The 16,718-nt window shown below is 38.1% G+C and overlaps 1 protein-coding gene across 2 annotated transcripts in view; it reads left to right on the top strand.

Moving 5' to 3' along the window:
• Positions 1–16,718, top strand: part of CLCN5 (chloride voltage-gated channel 5) — a 163,671-nt gene that overhangs the window by 118,774 nt on the left and 28,179 nt on the right. Inside the window, exon 4 of one of the 2 annotated variants that reach the window (XM_019718727.2) lies at positions 3,479–3,625. In XM_019718727.2, coding sequence (XP_019574286.1) covers positions 3,479–3,625 — 147 coding nt within the window. Of the gene's footprint in view, positions 1–3,478; positions 3,626–16,062; positions 16,253–16,718 lie in introns of those variants that run through there. The other variant, XM_019718729.2, reaches the window with a different exon arrangement.

A 16,718-nucleotide genomic window follows, 5' to 3' on the forward strand; every position in this document is an offset into this window, starting at 1 on the left:
CCATCCTGTTGAGTTTGAGGTAGCAACCGAAGTATCAAATGGAGTTCTTGGGAATTTGGGACTGGAGCTTGAGGTAGAGTTGAGAGCTAGAGATAGTAGGTTTCCTTGAAGGATACAATGAATACAGTAGTCCCCCTTTTATCGGTGGTTTCATTTTCCGTGTTTCAGTTCCCCACGGTCAACTGTGGTTCAGAAATTTTAAATGGAAAATTCCAGAAATAAACAGTTCATGTTTTAAATTGCATACCATTTTGAGTAACATGATGAACTCTCATACCATCCTGCTCTGTCCCACCCTAGATGTGAAGTATCCCTTTGTCCAGAGTATCCACGTTGTGTACACAACCTACCTGTTAGTCACTTAGCAACCCTCTCAGTTACCAGATCATTATCAGAGAGAGAGAGAGAGACCACATTCACATAAGTTTTATTATAGGATATTGTTATAGTTACTCTATTTTATTAATTATTGTTAATTTCTTACTGTGACTCATTTATAAATTAAACATATTATTATACGTATGTATGTACTGGAAAAAATAGTATATGTAGGGTTCAGTACTGTCTGTGGTTTCAGGAATCCACTGGGGGTCTTGGAATGTATTCCCCATGCATTAGAGGGGGGCTTTTGTAAATCAGAGTAAGGCGGGGGAAGGAGCTGTTTTCTCAGATCCAGAGCAAAGTAGAGAGGCTTTTTATTTTCCTTAAAGAGCAAAAGACACATCTTCCTGGATGACAGGAGGGAAGACAGATTCAGGAGTTCCTGTGTTGTTGTAGTAGGGAAAAACTGCTAACTATCCTGTGGTAGGTCATGTTTCCTAGGAATGGCAGCTGAGACAGGGAATTTGTGTAAGTGCATTGTTTCAGGAGTGCTTGGAGAAGGGGAGTGAAGGAAGCAGGATAGAGCAGGGTGAGGAATTCTGCGAGGATGAAGGGTTGGGGAGCTGTGAATGAGCTTGGCTAAGACCACGAAGCATGGATTCTTAGTATCCTAGGACTCATTTGATCCACATAGCAGGGTTAGAGTTTTTGTAGCTGACGACATGGTTTTTGTTTTGTTTTTTTCGATTTAAGTTTATTGGGGTGACAATTGTTAGTAAAGTTACATAAGTTTCAGGTGTACAGTTGTGTATTACATCATCTATAAATCCCATTGTGTGTTCACCACCCAGAGTCAGTTCTCCTTCCATCACCATATATTTGATCCCCCTTACCCTCATCTCCCACCCCCCGCCCCACTTACTCTCTGGTAAACACTAAACTATGGACATGGTTTTATGATCGGTAATTTGGTACATTTACTCATATTAGTACCTTTGGGTAAATGATGCTACCTTCCCTATGTTGCTACCTTACCTGACCCTGTGTCACCATGTCAGCATGGTAATGTTCCTGGGGGACCTATTATTCACATCTGTACAGAGTTCAAGCTATTTGTGCATATTAAAGGAAGGATATTGGGAATGAATTTCTTTTATTTATTATATATTCATCCTTATCTGTAAGTGAATGGCAGGTTTCCCTTGGAGTATCTGTTCTCTTGGTTTCAACCATCATCTTGATGGTGATAGCTCCCAAATCTTTGTCTCCCAATCTTCATCTCATCTGGCCTACCCATCATCACTTTTGTATCTGTCCCGCTATCCCACAATGATTTGTATATGACAGGTGGTTCATAAATGCCGCTCACACTTCAGTCAGGCTGGTTTCTTTATTACAAGTGAGGTATTGTGAAATTGAACAACTGATTTGGAGCTTAATGTTTTTTGACACTAACAGGGCAATTGACTTAGCCTGTCTGTGCTTCAGTTTCCTCATCTGCACTAGGAGTGATAATGTCATAGCATAGGAATGTTGGAAAAATGAAGTGAAAGAGTTCACACAGGCCAGTGCCTGAAGATTGATAAGTACCTGGTAAATGTTGTTCTTTGTCCTTTATGTTCAGTGTTTAAAACATTTAATTTATCTGCTATAGTTCCAATTTTTCAGGCCTATTGCTTAATTTAACCTATTTGGTTTTTACCACATTCATCACACATAATTCTGATAACCTAGGGTAAAAAGTTTCTTGAAAGAGTTGGAATACCTTAGAAGGAATATTGCCTAATGCAATAGAACTTTGCTGACTATGATTCTTGATCAAGATTTTATTTAAAAAATTGGGGGAGAAGGGTAGGTAAGTTAAGGTTGCCTATAATGCTGTTTTTAAAAAATCAATATACTAAGATTTTTTGAGTAAAATTTACATCAGAAGATTCACACTTGGAATGTAAAAAATGTTTCATCATTAACATTAAATTCTTAAGCAGAGAACAACAGTATGCCTCTTTCTCCCAGTATTTCTGTGCATCTACTGTGTTTCCCCGAAAATAAGACCTAGCCAGACCATCAGTTCTAATGCGTCTTTTGGAGCAAAAATTAATATAAGACTCGGTCTTATTTTACTATAAGACCGGGTCTTATATAATATAATATAATATAATATAATATAATATAATATAATATAATATAATATAATATATAATATAATACAATAATACTGGGTATAATATAACATAATATAATACTAGGTATAATATAATACCGTGTCTTATATTTATTTTTGCTCCAAAAGATGCATTAGAGCTGATGGTCTGGCTAGGTCTTATTTTTTGGGGAAACATGGTATATTGTGTTAGGAACTCTGGGAGGCTCAGAGGCATAAGATAATGCTTCCGAATTCATAAATGGCTAGTGCATTCTCAATAATGATGTGTACTTTTTATTTCAATTGCTTACTTGTGAACTACTGTGAGTTTTTTGTATTCATGTCCTCATTTGGTTTGTTTGTTTGCGTGGTTCTCAAAAAACTGCTGTCAACTACGTGGTAAGGGTAGAGGTACATTACATCTGGAGGGTAACTGAATATACTAAGTATCTTGCATGTCTATATTGTCAAAGTAAGAGTATGAAGTGAGACATAAGAATAAATGGTAACCTAAAAGGTGAAAACTACCCAAGTATCCATCAACTGATGGATGAGTAAACAAATAGCCATAATATGGCGTATTGTTCAGTCCTAGAAAGGAATGTAGTACTGGGACGTACTATAACATGGCAAGTTATGAGATGTGGAAGAAGCCAGACACAAAAGACCACATGTTATATGATTACATTTGTATGACATGTCCAGAACTGGCCAATCATAGAGACTGAATGAGAACAGAGGCTATAAGGGGCTGGGGGTAGGTGGGGGACGATGGGGAATTATATTTATTGGGTACAGAGTTTCTGTTTGGGATTATGAAAATTTTCTGGAAATGGATAGTGATGATGATTGCACAGCATTGTAAATGTACTTAAGGCTGCTGAATTGTCTGGTTTAAAATAAGTCAAATGGTAAATTTTGTTATATGTATTTACTTCAATTTAAAAAACAATACGTGGTAAGGGGCTTGCAGGTCATTGTAATAAGCCTCCTGTTTTTCTTTCTGTACAGGAGCCATGGATAACAGAGGCTTTCAGCAGGGGAGTTTCAATAGCTTTCAGACCAGCTCCAGTGATGAAGACCTGATGGACATACCGGGGACAGCTATGGATTTCTCCATGAGAGATGATGTTCCTCCCTTAGATGGAGAAATAGAAGGTATCATTACTGCTGAGGACAATTTATCTTTTAAAAATTATTTTTAATGTACATATAGTAAAATTCATTTATTTTCTGGTACACGGTCCTGAGTTTTAACGCATGCGTAGATTCTTGTATCCACCACCACCGACAGGATACAGAACAGTTGAACACCCCAAAGAATCTCCTCTTGCTATCCCTTTGCAGTCAGACCTCCCTACCCCCAACCCCTGGTAACCACTCATCTGTTCTCTGTCCCTGTAGTTTTTCCTTTTTGAGAATGTGATATAAAAATGGAGTCACATCATATGTTACCTTTTGAGACTGTCTCCATTTACTCAGCTTAATGCCTTGGAGATTCATCCAAGTTGTTCATTCCTTTTTGTTGCTGAGTAGTATACCATGTTTCCCCGAAAATAAGACCGGCTCTTATATTAAGGTTTGCTCCAAAAGACGCGTTAGGGCTTACGTTCAGGGGATGTCATCCTGGAAAATTATGTTAGGGCTTATTTTCCGGTTAGGTCTTATTTTGGGGGAAACACGGTACTATGAAGTGGGGACACTGCGATGTGTGGTAAATGTATGCTGAACTTTGTAAGAAACTGCTAAACCGTTTTCCAGAGTGACTGTACCATTTTGCACTTGAACTAGCTATGCATGATTGTTCCACATCCTCGACAGCTCTTGGTATGTTCCATAATTTTTATTTTAGCTATTCTAATAGGTATGTGGTGTTATCTCTTCATGGTTTTAATTTAATTTCCACATGACTTATGATGTTGACCATCATTTTATGTGCTTATTTGCCAACCTTATATCCTCTTTGATGAAGGATCTGTTCAAATCCTTTCTTCTTTTTATAATTGGGTTTTTGTTTTTAGTATCTGGAATACGTTTATAAAGTGAGAATTCCCTTCATCTATTATTTGGCTATCCTGTAATGTCATTCTGCATACAATTTCACAGTATAGCTAGCTGTACCATAGTTTATTTAACCAAGTTTCTATTGGTGTACATTATAGTTGTCTCCAATCTTTTGCTATTACAAATAGTGCTGCAATGAACAATCGTGCGTGTGTGTGTGTGTGTGTGTGTGTGTTTGTACTCACAGGTATCTTTTAAGTATATGAAAGCATTTCTATATCATGAGTGTATAAAACTGTTTATTTCCCCACAGCCTTGCTGGTGCTAAATCTTATCATTCTTTTTCCATCTTTACAATATTATAGGTAAAATAAATAACTAAATGCATTCCCGTTATTTTAAACTTTACTTTTTAAAATTAATTAATGAGGTTGAGCTTATTTTCATGTTTACTAACCATTTAAATTTCTTTTTCTGGAAGTTTCCTGTTCATATGATATTATTACCCTTTTGTCTAATGTAGGTTAAATACATTTTTTTCCATTTCTGGTTTTCCTTTGTTAACTTATTTAATCTACAAATACTTAAAAATTTTATATAGCTAGGTATATCACCCTTTTCTTTTGTGAATTCCAAGTTTCTTATTGTAATTAGAAAGGACTGCATCACTTTAAGATTAAATTTGGGTAATTACTTAAAATTACTGTCTGGTTCTTTAACTGACTGGGATTACCATTCTCAGAGTAAAGTCAGAGGACCAGAAACTACTGTCAGAATTCATTATTTAGCAAATTTGTTTTAAGGACATATGACATTGCAGATACTTTGCTAAATAGACACATAGGGACTTATGATAGCACCTGCCCCATAGAGTCATGTTCAGGATTAAATGGCATAATAACACATAAAGTGCTTATAACTGTACCTGGCATCAAGTTAATGCTCAATAAATGTTAGCTATTATTTTGTTTTTGTTATAACCCTATAAGTGCTATAGCTCTCATAAGAACTTAGCAGAAGACTCATTGTGTGTGTGTGTGTGTGTGTGTGTGCGCGCGTGTGTGTGCGCGTGTGTGCGTGCGTGTGTCTGTCTGTCTGTCTGTGGAGGAATGGAAAAGATTTCATGTTTTTGAGAAGGGCCTTGAAAGATTAGTTATTTGGTAGGAAGAAGAGCATTCCAGGCGAAAAGCAAGCTTTTACAGAGACATCAACAGGCATAATATACAGAGATATAAAAAAGGCAGAATGTAAGCCCAAATAAGTAAATTGGGGCCTTGAATGTCATGCTGAGAAGTTTGGATTAATTTTATTGTCATTGTAAAGACAAACTCCTTCACCCATTCATTCAACAAAATATTTTTGGGCACCTGTATGAAAATTTTTGAGGCTCTGTTGTATGCATGAGGATACACTGTGATGAAATAAGACCCAAGATGATCTGGAATTTAGATCTAGTTGGGTAAATGAGTAAACAGACAGATTACCTAGTTAATTACCCATTGTGATAAGTATTAGGATGGAAGTAAACAGAATGACAATTGAAGATAACTGGGGAATAGCACTGATTAGAAAGGTCAGGGAAGGCCTCTCTGAGGAGGTGACCAACTTGGGATGAACAGATTAGTATGAAAACCGCAGGTTCAAAAGGATAATAAGAAATTTCCCTAGTAAAGGTATCTCAGGAAAGCAACAGTAGAAGAGAGCCCCTGAATTTAAAGTTCATAAAAGAAAGGTACTCACAGTTTGTTATGTAGTGATTTTTCATACTCGCCTATTTCTGTAAAAGGGACACGTGTTTGTACATCACTTCCACTTACCGTGTAGGTATAACCATAGTGAGTCAGTTATAACAATCACAAACTCTAGTGCAGTGGTCAGTTAGGACTTAAACTGGCTACGTCTCCCTAAGCCTTCTGGCTAAACCAGAGTGGTTTAGCTTAGTTATCATCATTGCTTCTGATAGAAAGTGATTTCATATAGCATTCGGGTCACCAAAGTACTTTTTGTGTGTTCACGTTGCTCTCAGTAGGTGACTGGGACAAGTGAGTATCTGTTGTTCCCTTTTTTATTTAATTTTTAATTTTTTTATTAGTTTCAGGTATACACAGTAACATAATAGTTAGACATTTACACCCCTCACAAAGTGATAACCCCCTCCCCCAAGCTACTACCCCTCTGACATCGTATATAACTGGTACTATACCACTGACTGTCTTCCTTATTCTATACTCCACCTCCCGTGACTACATATAGTTGACATACAGTGTTATTCTACTTCAGCTTCAGGTGTACAGCGCGTTGGTTGTGCATCTATACCGTCTATGACGTCACCCCCCTGATAAGTCCTTTGCCCATCTGGCACCTTACATGATTTTTACAGCATTGTTGATTATATTCCTCACAGTGTATTTCATATCCCTGTGACTATATTGTGACTACTAATTTGCACTTTCTAATCTCTTCACCTTCTCCCCCATCCCTTCCCCACTCCCATCTAGCAACCAACAGGTTTTTTTTTTCTATATCTCTTGAGTCTGTTTCTGTTTTGTTTGTTCATTTATTCTGTGTTGTTCCCTTTTAATGGACTAGAAAACTGAGACAGACAAGATTTTGGCATTGCCTGTGACTAGGATGTGTTGTTACATGAGAAGTCCTACACCACTTTTCACTAGCCTACAAGAATGACCACTTACGGTTTACAAGTTCTGACCATAAAATAATGAGGCTACTTTCCATGAACCACACATGAAAATCAGTTCAGTCACTATACTCTGTAGTGATGTAATTTTCTTGCTTTGCTTTTTAATTGTTCTTACTTTATTTAACGTTTTCACATGGGATTTCCTAATAAAAACAACAACAAAAAAGCTCATAAAGTCCTTGATATTTGGTGGTGAAACTGCGTAAAGTATTACATTTTGTACCAGGCACAATAGCACGTACTAAAAAGATTAGTTAAAATGAGCTTGAAAGGCAGTAGAAGTGGTTCTTGTTTTCCAGATGGCTAGAGGGATTCATTTATGAGGAATGAATAAATAAATTATTCATGGCATGGTTAAATGCATCTGAGGTAGTGTTATAGCAGTCTGTAAATTAGAGGAAACATAAGCATGGAGATCTGAAAGAAGGGGAGAGGGAAGAAAATAGAAAAAGGGTTTGAGTAACAAGAAAAAATTCAGAGCTGTTCTCATAGTTCATCTGTTCTCACTTGCCTGCCTCTGCCACCTAGACCTCATGGTCAACAATTCATTCATTCATTCATTCATTCATTCATTCATTCATTCAATATTTATGGAGCACCCAGATGTCAACCCAGTTGTTTCAGTAATGCTCTCCGAGTCCCTTCTTCTCACCTCCTTGTCTTTCTACCTAGCGTACCTTGCTGCTACTCTAATTGTTGAACGAGGAGACATTCCTGGCAGAGAGCAACAGAGGTAAAGGCACAGCAGTGAGGCAAAGTCCTTTCAATTCAAGAGACACAGAGTCTTCAGGTCAGAGGTCTTAGACTCCTGGGATGGGGATGGTGGCAGTTGGAGCTGGGGAGAGGTGAGCAAGGGATAGGGTGGGAGATATACTCAGAAATCTAGGTGGGGTCTGGATTGTGTATGCTTTTGGACTTTATCTTGTAAGCAAGGTGTCATTAAATGATTTAAAAACAGAGGAATGATATGATCAAATTTGTGTTTTATAGAATTTATGACACTGTGGAGGACGGATTCAGGGGAAAAGTAGGTTGGACACTGGAAGACCAGTTAAACCATTATTTTTAAAAAATCTAGGCAAAAGATCAAAGGCCTGAATTAAGACAATAGGAATGGAGAGAAGAAGGACTAAGTTCTAGAGACATTTCAGAGGGGGGATTAATAGGACCAATTAGATAGGAGGAATAAACTAGAAGAGAATCATGGGTGACTTCAAAGCCCAGGCAGGGTATGAGAGCAGTCCGTGGCCTCCTGGCATGTGACAACGTGCCCGGACCACCCCTGTGAGCCTCAACATAACCTCCCAGTGTCCCAGGGAAGGGAAAACAGTTCTTTAAAATGGTAAACATGGTGGTGCATGAAATCCACCAAAGTAAGTTGGGAAACAGATCATTTTATAATCATCTGATTCAATCTCAGTGTCTGTTGGGCCTGTGTCTTGTGGCTGTGGCCTCATAAGTTTTAGTCCAGTGGTCCAGCTCTTTGTTCTGCCTGCCCCCACTCCTGTCACTGACCTCAGCTTTTTCAACCCATTTCCTGGAAAAACAGGATCCTGTTGCCTATGCCCCTCTCCCCACTTAGATGGGATAAGAAGGCTGGGAAGGGAGGGGGCTAGAGAGGGAGGAATGTCCTTCCCCCAACTTGGATAAGGCTCAGCCAAAGAATTTTCCCCTGGAGCGTAGGCCTTTTATAGAGAGCTCTGGGATATTTCAGTGATTACTCTTTACCTCCCCTCCTCAGAGCCAGGAGGGGATCTTTATGGAATCTTTACTGAGAACTTGCTGGAGTACCTGGAGGAAGAACCCACAAACATATAGGCCACAGGAGTTTCTCACTCCCACGCAAGTCCACACCTAGCCTTCAGCAATTCATCAAAGTTGCCATTTCAGTGTCCCTATGAGATTATGGTTCCAGCATTTTCTACTCTAGGTAAGCAGATCTCAGCTGTGTCTCTTTGGATAAGCCTGTTTCTTCAGATTTGGGGGTTGCTGTTTCCCCTGCAACCTTGACTCTCTGGTGGACCCAAGAAAAGTCACTGATTTTTCAGTTTGTCCAGTTTGTTCAGTTTGTTGTAAGGATGGGAGTGACAACTTCTAAGCTCTTTACTTGCCAGAGCTGAATCTGGAAGCTCTCCATTTATTTTTCACTTAGGGAAACGACTTTGGCCCCTTCTTGGAAGGAAATCTCAATCTCTCTCTCTCTCTCTCTCTCTCTCTCTCTCTCTCTCTCTCTCTCTCTCTCTCGTTTCAGGAGTGTGTGCTCTGAGTCTTACTTTTCTAAGGATTGGTAGTGTCATTTTATGATCTTGCCAGAGAATGTTCTCAGATAACTGTGCAATTGAAATACCATTTGGAATTCCTCAAAGCTAAGATCTTCTCAAAAGTTGTTTAGCACATTGTAAGGGTGACCAAAAAAAAAAAAAAAATCATTGCTAAAATGATATAGTACAAGAGTTGGAAGGGACCTTAAAAATCATATATGCTAATAACCCCCTCATTTTATAGATGGGAAACCTGAAACCCAGATTAAGGCAATTGTCCAAGGTGACACAACTAGTGAGTTGTTGAACTAGGGTTCAAATTTGTATCTTCTCACTGCTGGACAATAGATCTGATCATAAAGACTTTCTTTGTATCAACTTTCATTGAAAAATTTAGTAAGCCATCTTCCTCTTGGTGCTTTCCTCCTGGTGTTCTCCAGAAGCTATCACCTACTTTGTTTCTAAGTACCCCAATGGTCTGCCTCTCAGAATGGAAGTGTGCCCTTTGCAGTGTCCCATTTCTACTCTTCTAGCTGTGTTATCGTTATTTTTTCTTTTTAGAACCACTTATATAACACATAAATACACCTCACTATTAAAGATTCAAACACTACACATGTATATAAAATGTGAACCCCCCCTATTTCCCACTCCAGAGATAACCCCTAAAAATAATTCAATATGACCGTTTCAATTCTTTTTCTATCCAGTTAACACACAGACTTTATTTGAAAAATTCTACTTATTGTTTTGTGACTTGCTTCTTTTATTTAATATGTTTGGGGGATTTTTCTATTTAAGTACATATCAGTCTGCTTCTTTCCTTGCATTATTCCCCCATCACTGGACTCTCATTGTTTCCAGGTTTTTGCTGCTACTAACATTGTTGCAATGAATAACATTGATGTGCACAGGTACAAGTGTTTCTTTAACAGCAATTCCTGGATTTTACATAAGTGTTTTTTTAACTCATTTTTTTGTCCATGACATCACACTATTCCCATAAATCCAAGAACAATTTCCTAATTTCCTAATTGGTAATTTCTCTCTTGAAGTTTCCCCTCCTCCCCCTACCTTCCCCCCCCCCGCAAAAGAATAATGAATGACTAATCTGTTGTCCCCCCATTTTTTTTTAAATTTTTTTTTTTGCTTTCAGAGATTGATAGAGAGAAACCAATGCAGACTTAGTACAGAAGAAATGGAGAATTGCTGCTTCTAAAACCATAATTACAAGTTATTATACAGGAGCATGCTAGCCAAAGGGTTTCCCAACACTGTAGAATGTTATGTACATTTTAAGGCAGTGTCTCCCTACCCACTACATTCCCCAGTCCTTTGTTTACTCCCATAAATGTGTAAATTTGAGAAGGAAGGAATGAGCAAGAAATGGAACAAAGGCCTATTTTTCTTCATATGGACAACCCGTTCAGCAACTTTGTCAAATCTAGTCCCTTTACTTCCAGTTCTGCATTGATTTTCATGGTATTCTAGTCCAGTGGGAGCCTGCAGATACCAAGGCATAATTCTCGTGCAATTTTTCCTAACTATGGTAATTCTGGCAATTTAACACCCTGGCTCCAGTGGTAATGGAAGTGTGTTGGGTTAGGAACTTCCACATTAGAGCAGATACTGGGAGTAGGAGACGTAACAGGTACACCCGAGCAAATGTCTGCAACCCAGTGGGGATAGAGCTGTACCCAATGGGAAACAAGGAGTCAGAAGGTGGTGTTAGACTCTAGATTTATGCTTGTTTCTTAAGCCTTTCCCCTGTCCCTTTCTGCCATTCCCCATCTTCCTGTATTCTTCGCATAACACAAAGTTCATCTCAGTAACATATATCGGAGATTTGGTTGCAGTTTCTGCAGTTCTGTTACCCACATCTCTCATCATCCTTTTTGTTGTCTAGCTCTCAGCAGAGTTGGGATAGAGAATTTCCTCTTTGTTGTCCTTCCTTCCTCTTGGACAACTTCAAGTTTTAACCTGCTGTGAACAGGAATGACAGTAAGTCATATTCCCTACATGAAATGGCTACTTGGGTGACACTCAACACCACAGGCACTGACCAATCAGCTTGGATGTCAAACATAGGGCTGGGCTATGTCCTGGAACCTCCTGGTGTTCCAGCAGCTGTATCATGGGAACTTTTAGGACCCATCTAGGGGACAGTTGGAAGGGAGGAGGGTCCTCGGGAAAGAATAGTTATTTATCTACAGCAATGGAGGTATTTCAGTATTTAAGAACCAGTATGGCTGTACAAATGTGTGCCTATGGAATAGCTGCCCTGGATAAGTGTCCCAGGGGCCAAACTAAGATAGTGTATTAAAGCATAACATGGTCCCCTGATATTATCCAGGACTCAAATGGGAGGACTACTTCACCATTTGCTTTTCAACCACTGGGTTTGGGTAAGTGGGAAAGCAAAATAGAAGCAAAATGGAGGCACACATTGATAGATGGAAAGGTCCTAAAAATGTTGACTAATTATTGGGTCTTGAACTGTTATGTATTCTCAGATATTAGAAGTGAATGGAATGTGAACGGGTTCATGACTTATGGGGAGATCTAGAATGGATGAACCATTCAAGAAGGGAAGGGGGTGCAGGTATGGAAGTGAGAAATGGCCTACAATAGGCTCTTAATCCTTGCATACTTGCTGTAGAATGAAGGTGAAATTTAAATGACTCCAGGATGAATATCTGCTGATGTGTGCTAGGTAGAGTGTTGAATTTTTTGTGTGGATGTGGTTCCTGCCCTGCAAAAATATAATATATCCCTGTAAAAACTGAAACACATTTTAAAAAATGGGACTATTTTCAAGTCCTGTGATACATACCAATGCCCCTGCCCCATTTCTTTGAGTGCTTTTTTCTTCCTTTAGGCTGCTGCCAATAAGTGCGCCCTCACAGAGCTATGATATTACTAAAGCAGTGATTCAAGGTTGGTGCACAGTGCCCAAGGTTTCTTTCTATCCTCTTTCCCCCTGTATTTTTGTTAGTGTTTAACTAGTTCATTTAATCAGTTACTGCTCAGCCCCCTAGGTAAATTTCTAATGGCATATTGGTTAGGGATTGAAATAAACATCATTCTCAAGTAGCAATTTCTTTTCTTGTATTTTAAGGGATTTTCTAGTTCTAAGCATCATGTGATTTTTAGAAAAAAAATCAGAAAGTGGTTTCCATAAAGGGAAATGAGCTAAATGCATTCATTTATATGCCTCCTCATTGAAGCAGTGTGTTTCTAAAGACCCATTGTTAAGTTTTTAGACCTAAGAGTAGCCTACTAGGAAAACTGTTTCAATATTGACTTTTTTTTTCTGACTAGTTTTCTGTATCCCCCTGCCCCACACTCAAGTAATGCAAATTAGCCTTTTAGGGGCTTTTCTTCTGTCAAGCAGAGAACTAATTGTACTTTAACTTGAATAATTTTGCTGTTAGAGCATTAAATCATTTTATATATATCTTGGGGCATACTATGCCTTCAAAGTTTGAGTTAATTTTTACTTTTTTTTTTTTTTTTTATGTATAGAGAAAAAAATCTAGATTTACCTAAGTACCAAAATTTGACATTTAGGGTTGCTTATTTTTACCTTTCTTGGCAGAGTATTTATACCAGAAAATTAACTCTTAATACACAGTTTTTAAAAAAATCCGTTTGCGTTTTGTTACTTTCTTTGTACCTCAGTAGTTGGTCCCCAATGGATAGGTAATCTCTGCTACCATTCTTGACAACTAAGTCTTACAAATTTACTTTCTTTCTACTAAGTAAGAAAATGCTGAGAAGAGAAACCAATTGGATATAGAGTATGACCCACAGCTTAAGCTATTTATCATCAAGCCAGATATTATAGATACCTCCATGCAAGAGTGCAGACAGTTTAATCCCTCTCGCTGGTAAAACCTAAAATAGTAATATCATTGTCCTCATCAATATTATTATGCATTAAAATACTTTATTTTTCCTATTCTAAAATTATAATGAATATTTTAACATTCCTGGTCCACACTTGTGCCAAATGCGCATTAAGTGGTTTTTGTATGCTGGAAGTTTGTATGCTGAAAGGGTAGGAGCCACTCACATTTTAGAAATAAGAAAATTATCTGATCAGGTCTGTGTTCCAGAAAGGTAACTCTGCTTGACCCCAGTAACTAGATTACTGTGTTTCTATCATAGGATGCATTAAAAATTGATAAGCATTTCTTTGTCTTATTTTCACAGCAATATCAATTGACATACACCTGGCAGTCTGTATAATGAACATATACTAGAGATTACAAATGTGGCAGAGAAGGGAATGGGGGGGATAGAAAAGAGTAAAAGAAATATAACGTGTCAAACTTTGAGTACCAGTGTGTCATTTCTTAATCCGAATTGTATTTAAAATCCCATTTTAGTATGAGTACTGCATCATAGCTACCAGCCCTCTACTTTTCAAAGGAAGTGGATTTACATGGAACAAATGTCCTTCCCCTAGAAACAGTGATGTAATTTGAAAAGCACATACACTTTCATCAGAAGTTATTAAGATGATATTAGGTATGCAAGCTAGTCACTGTATGTTGAAGGACTATACATTTTTTTCAGGTACCGAAACAAACAAACAAAAGCCATCTTGAAGTGTAAAATAATTTAATTTAATAAGTCTTGTTAAATAATGTAAGTGAACTCTGTAGTGGTGTTCAGATACTACAAATATTTAATAAAGAATGACTTTGAAGGAGGATTATGAGGTTAGGCATGTCATCTCTTTAAGTAAGATATATATACATACACACACACTTTTCTAAAAGTGTAAATGTATAAGACAATCACACTTGGGCCACAAATAGCTTTTTCTTTTTTTAAGTTTTGTAGTTCATTGCCACAATATTTTAACTCTTCTCAGTAATGCTAGATCCGTTTATCAAGAAACTGAGATGTGATAATGATGGACTGGACTGAAAGCAGGCAGGATTCCTGGAGTTCCTCACATTTCATAAAGTTTTGTTGTAGTAACATTTCAGGATGCACTGGGTGTTAAAAATTGATGAGAGTACCCCAACATTTCAAAGATCTCCATTTAGGACAGATTTTTTTGGAGCACACTGACGGGATTAATGTTTGACAGTGGCTGTCATGTGGATTCACTTAGGAAGTTGGGAGATGGCAGTTTGATTCTTCTTTACTGGACTGGCCTTATTGCCAATTAATTAAGACCTGCTTAAAAATAGCCTTTGGAATAAGGCCAGGGAAAGGAAAGCCTTTAAAACAATGCAAATGTAGTAGTGAATTTATTTCCACAGCTGAAATAACCGCTTTTACCTGGTTTGGATTAACAAGATCAGATTTGATGTTGTTTTCTGGCTAGAACACTAATAGTAAGAAACAACTCATTTTCTCCACTGTATTCTGGGTTTTCAAAGTTACTAGGTGCTTTTAAAGAACTGACCTTGTATAGTCAGTTCATGTGCAGTTCAGTTTTTTATATTTTTCTCTCATTGTGATGTTTACATAGAAAGACCTAAGCCACTTGTGTACAGTTTAAGGAATAATTATAATGTCAGCACTCAGGTAACCAGTGCTCGGACCAAGAAAAATTAGCAGCATTCCAGAAGCCCCACCCTCACCATGTGCTTCATCCAGATGATGACCCCCTCTCTTCCTCTGGGTAGCCACTGTCTTTACTTTTGTCATTTTCGTACTTCTCTTTTTAATGTAGTCACTTACATTTGTATCTTATACAAAACCTATAATTTAGGTTTGCCTGGTTTTGAGCTTATATGAATAGAATCATGCTATGTGTGCTATTGTGTCTGGGGTCTTTCACTCGGTGTAATGTCTGTAAGATTTTATCCTTGTTATTGCTATCCAGTGCATTTTTAAGAAAGTTTTTTCTTTTTTCTTTTAAATTAAATGTACTGGGGTGACATTGGTTAGTAAAATTATATAGGTTTCAAGTATACATTTCTAGAATACATCACCATATATTTGATCCCCTTTTCCCTCTTCTGTATTTACCTGTTTCCCTTTTTTACTTAGGATACCTGTAACTCTAAATTCTTTCAGAGATTTCTACTTTTCCTTCTTGGATTTTCTGTTAAATGAGGTCTGAAGACTAAAGCTTGTGTGGACCCCCGTTTTCTTTAAAAACAATTTTTGCATTGCAGTAACATTGGTTTATAACATTATATAAGTTTCAAATATACAATGTTATAATTTTATACCTGTATATCCTATTGTGTGCTCACCTCCAAATGACTAGTTTGCATCTGTCACCATACATTTGACCCCCTTTACCCATTTCTCCCTCTCCCCTCACCCCCCTTCACCTCTGGTAACCACCAATCTGTTCTCTGTATCTCTGAATTTGTTTTTGTTTTGTTCATTTGTTTCTTTTGTTCTATTTTATATTCCACATATGTGTGATGGCATATGATTTTTGTCCTTCCTTGAGGGTATTACACTAAGTGAAATAAGTCAGATGGAAACGGACCCCCGTTTTCTGAACTGCCCCGACTGCCCCCAGTTTGATGGCATTTGTTGAGATGAGACTACATCTTTAAGGCTTCTGTGCTCCATTAAAAATCTTCCTTTCTCCAAGGCTGGTCCAAGGGTCTGGTCATGTGATTCCAACAGTGACATCACACTCTGACCGCTGGGGAGCACTGGTGGTTCTTTAGGTGGCGTTTGTTCCTGTGAAAGGCAGAGAACGCAGCAAGTGCCCTTCTAAAGCAGTTCATACCGGGGCTCCTTCTCTCAAAGCTCCTCAACCTAAATGACCAAATGTGGGCTGCCAAGGTTATTTCTTCCTTGAGGCAGAAAAAAAGAAAGCTGTGATTGAAGGTAAGCAGACTTGAGCCTGGCCAGGGACTGAAGCGTGACCCCAGGGAGAAGGGAATCTGGAGAATCGCAAGCAGTCTGTTGTCGGATTCTAATCACTGCGTGCTCTTTTAGAGCTAGCTGCCTGGCAATTTGCGTTTATAACAGGAGCCTTTCTCCACAGAAGGATGATGCCGTGCTCGTGTTACCTAGTGATGTAAGAGGATTCTTTCTTTTCTGTTAGGAAGCCGTTGCAGATCTTCATTTTGTCTTAATATCCTTCCAGCTGGAGGGCTTCACTTGATACATAGTGTAACATTAGGTAGCTATTGGATGCTTTTAAAAATCAGTTTCACAAAATCCTGTTTAAATTTCTTCTGAAAGAAGCACTCTTAAACCAGAGCAAATTCCAGTGAAGTATTAACCTGCTCTGAAAAGTAAATTTTGGATTGTTTGGTGCCCTGTGTTCATGTCAGCATCTGTCTTGAGA

This window comes from Rhinolophus sinicus, chromosome X, assembly GCF_036562045.2.
Source record: "Rhinolophus sinicus isolate RSC01 chromosome X, ASM3656204v1, whole genome shotgun sequence".
Lineage (NCBI taxonomy): Eukaryota > Metazoa > Chordata > Mammalia > Chiroptera > Rhinolophidae > Rhinolophus > Rhinolophus sinicus.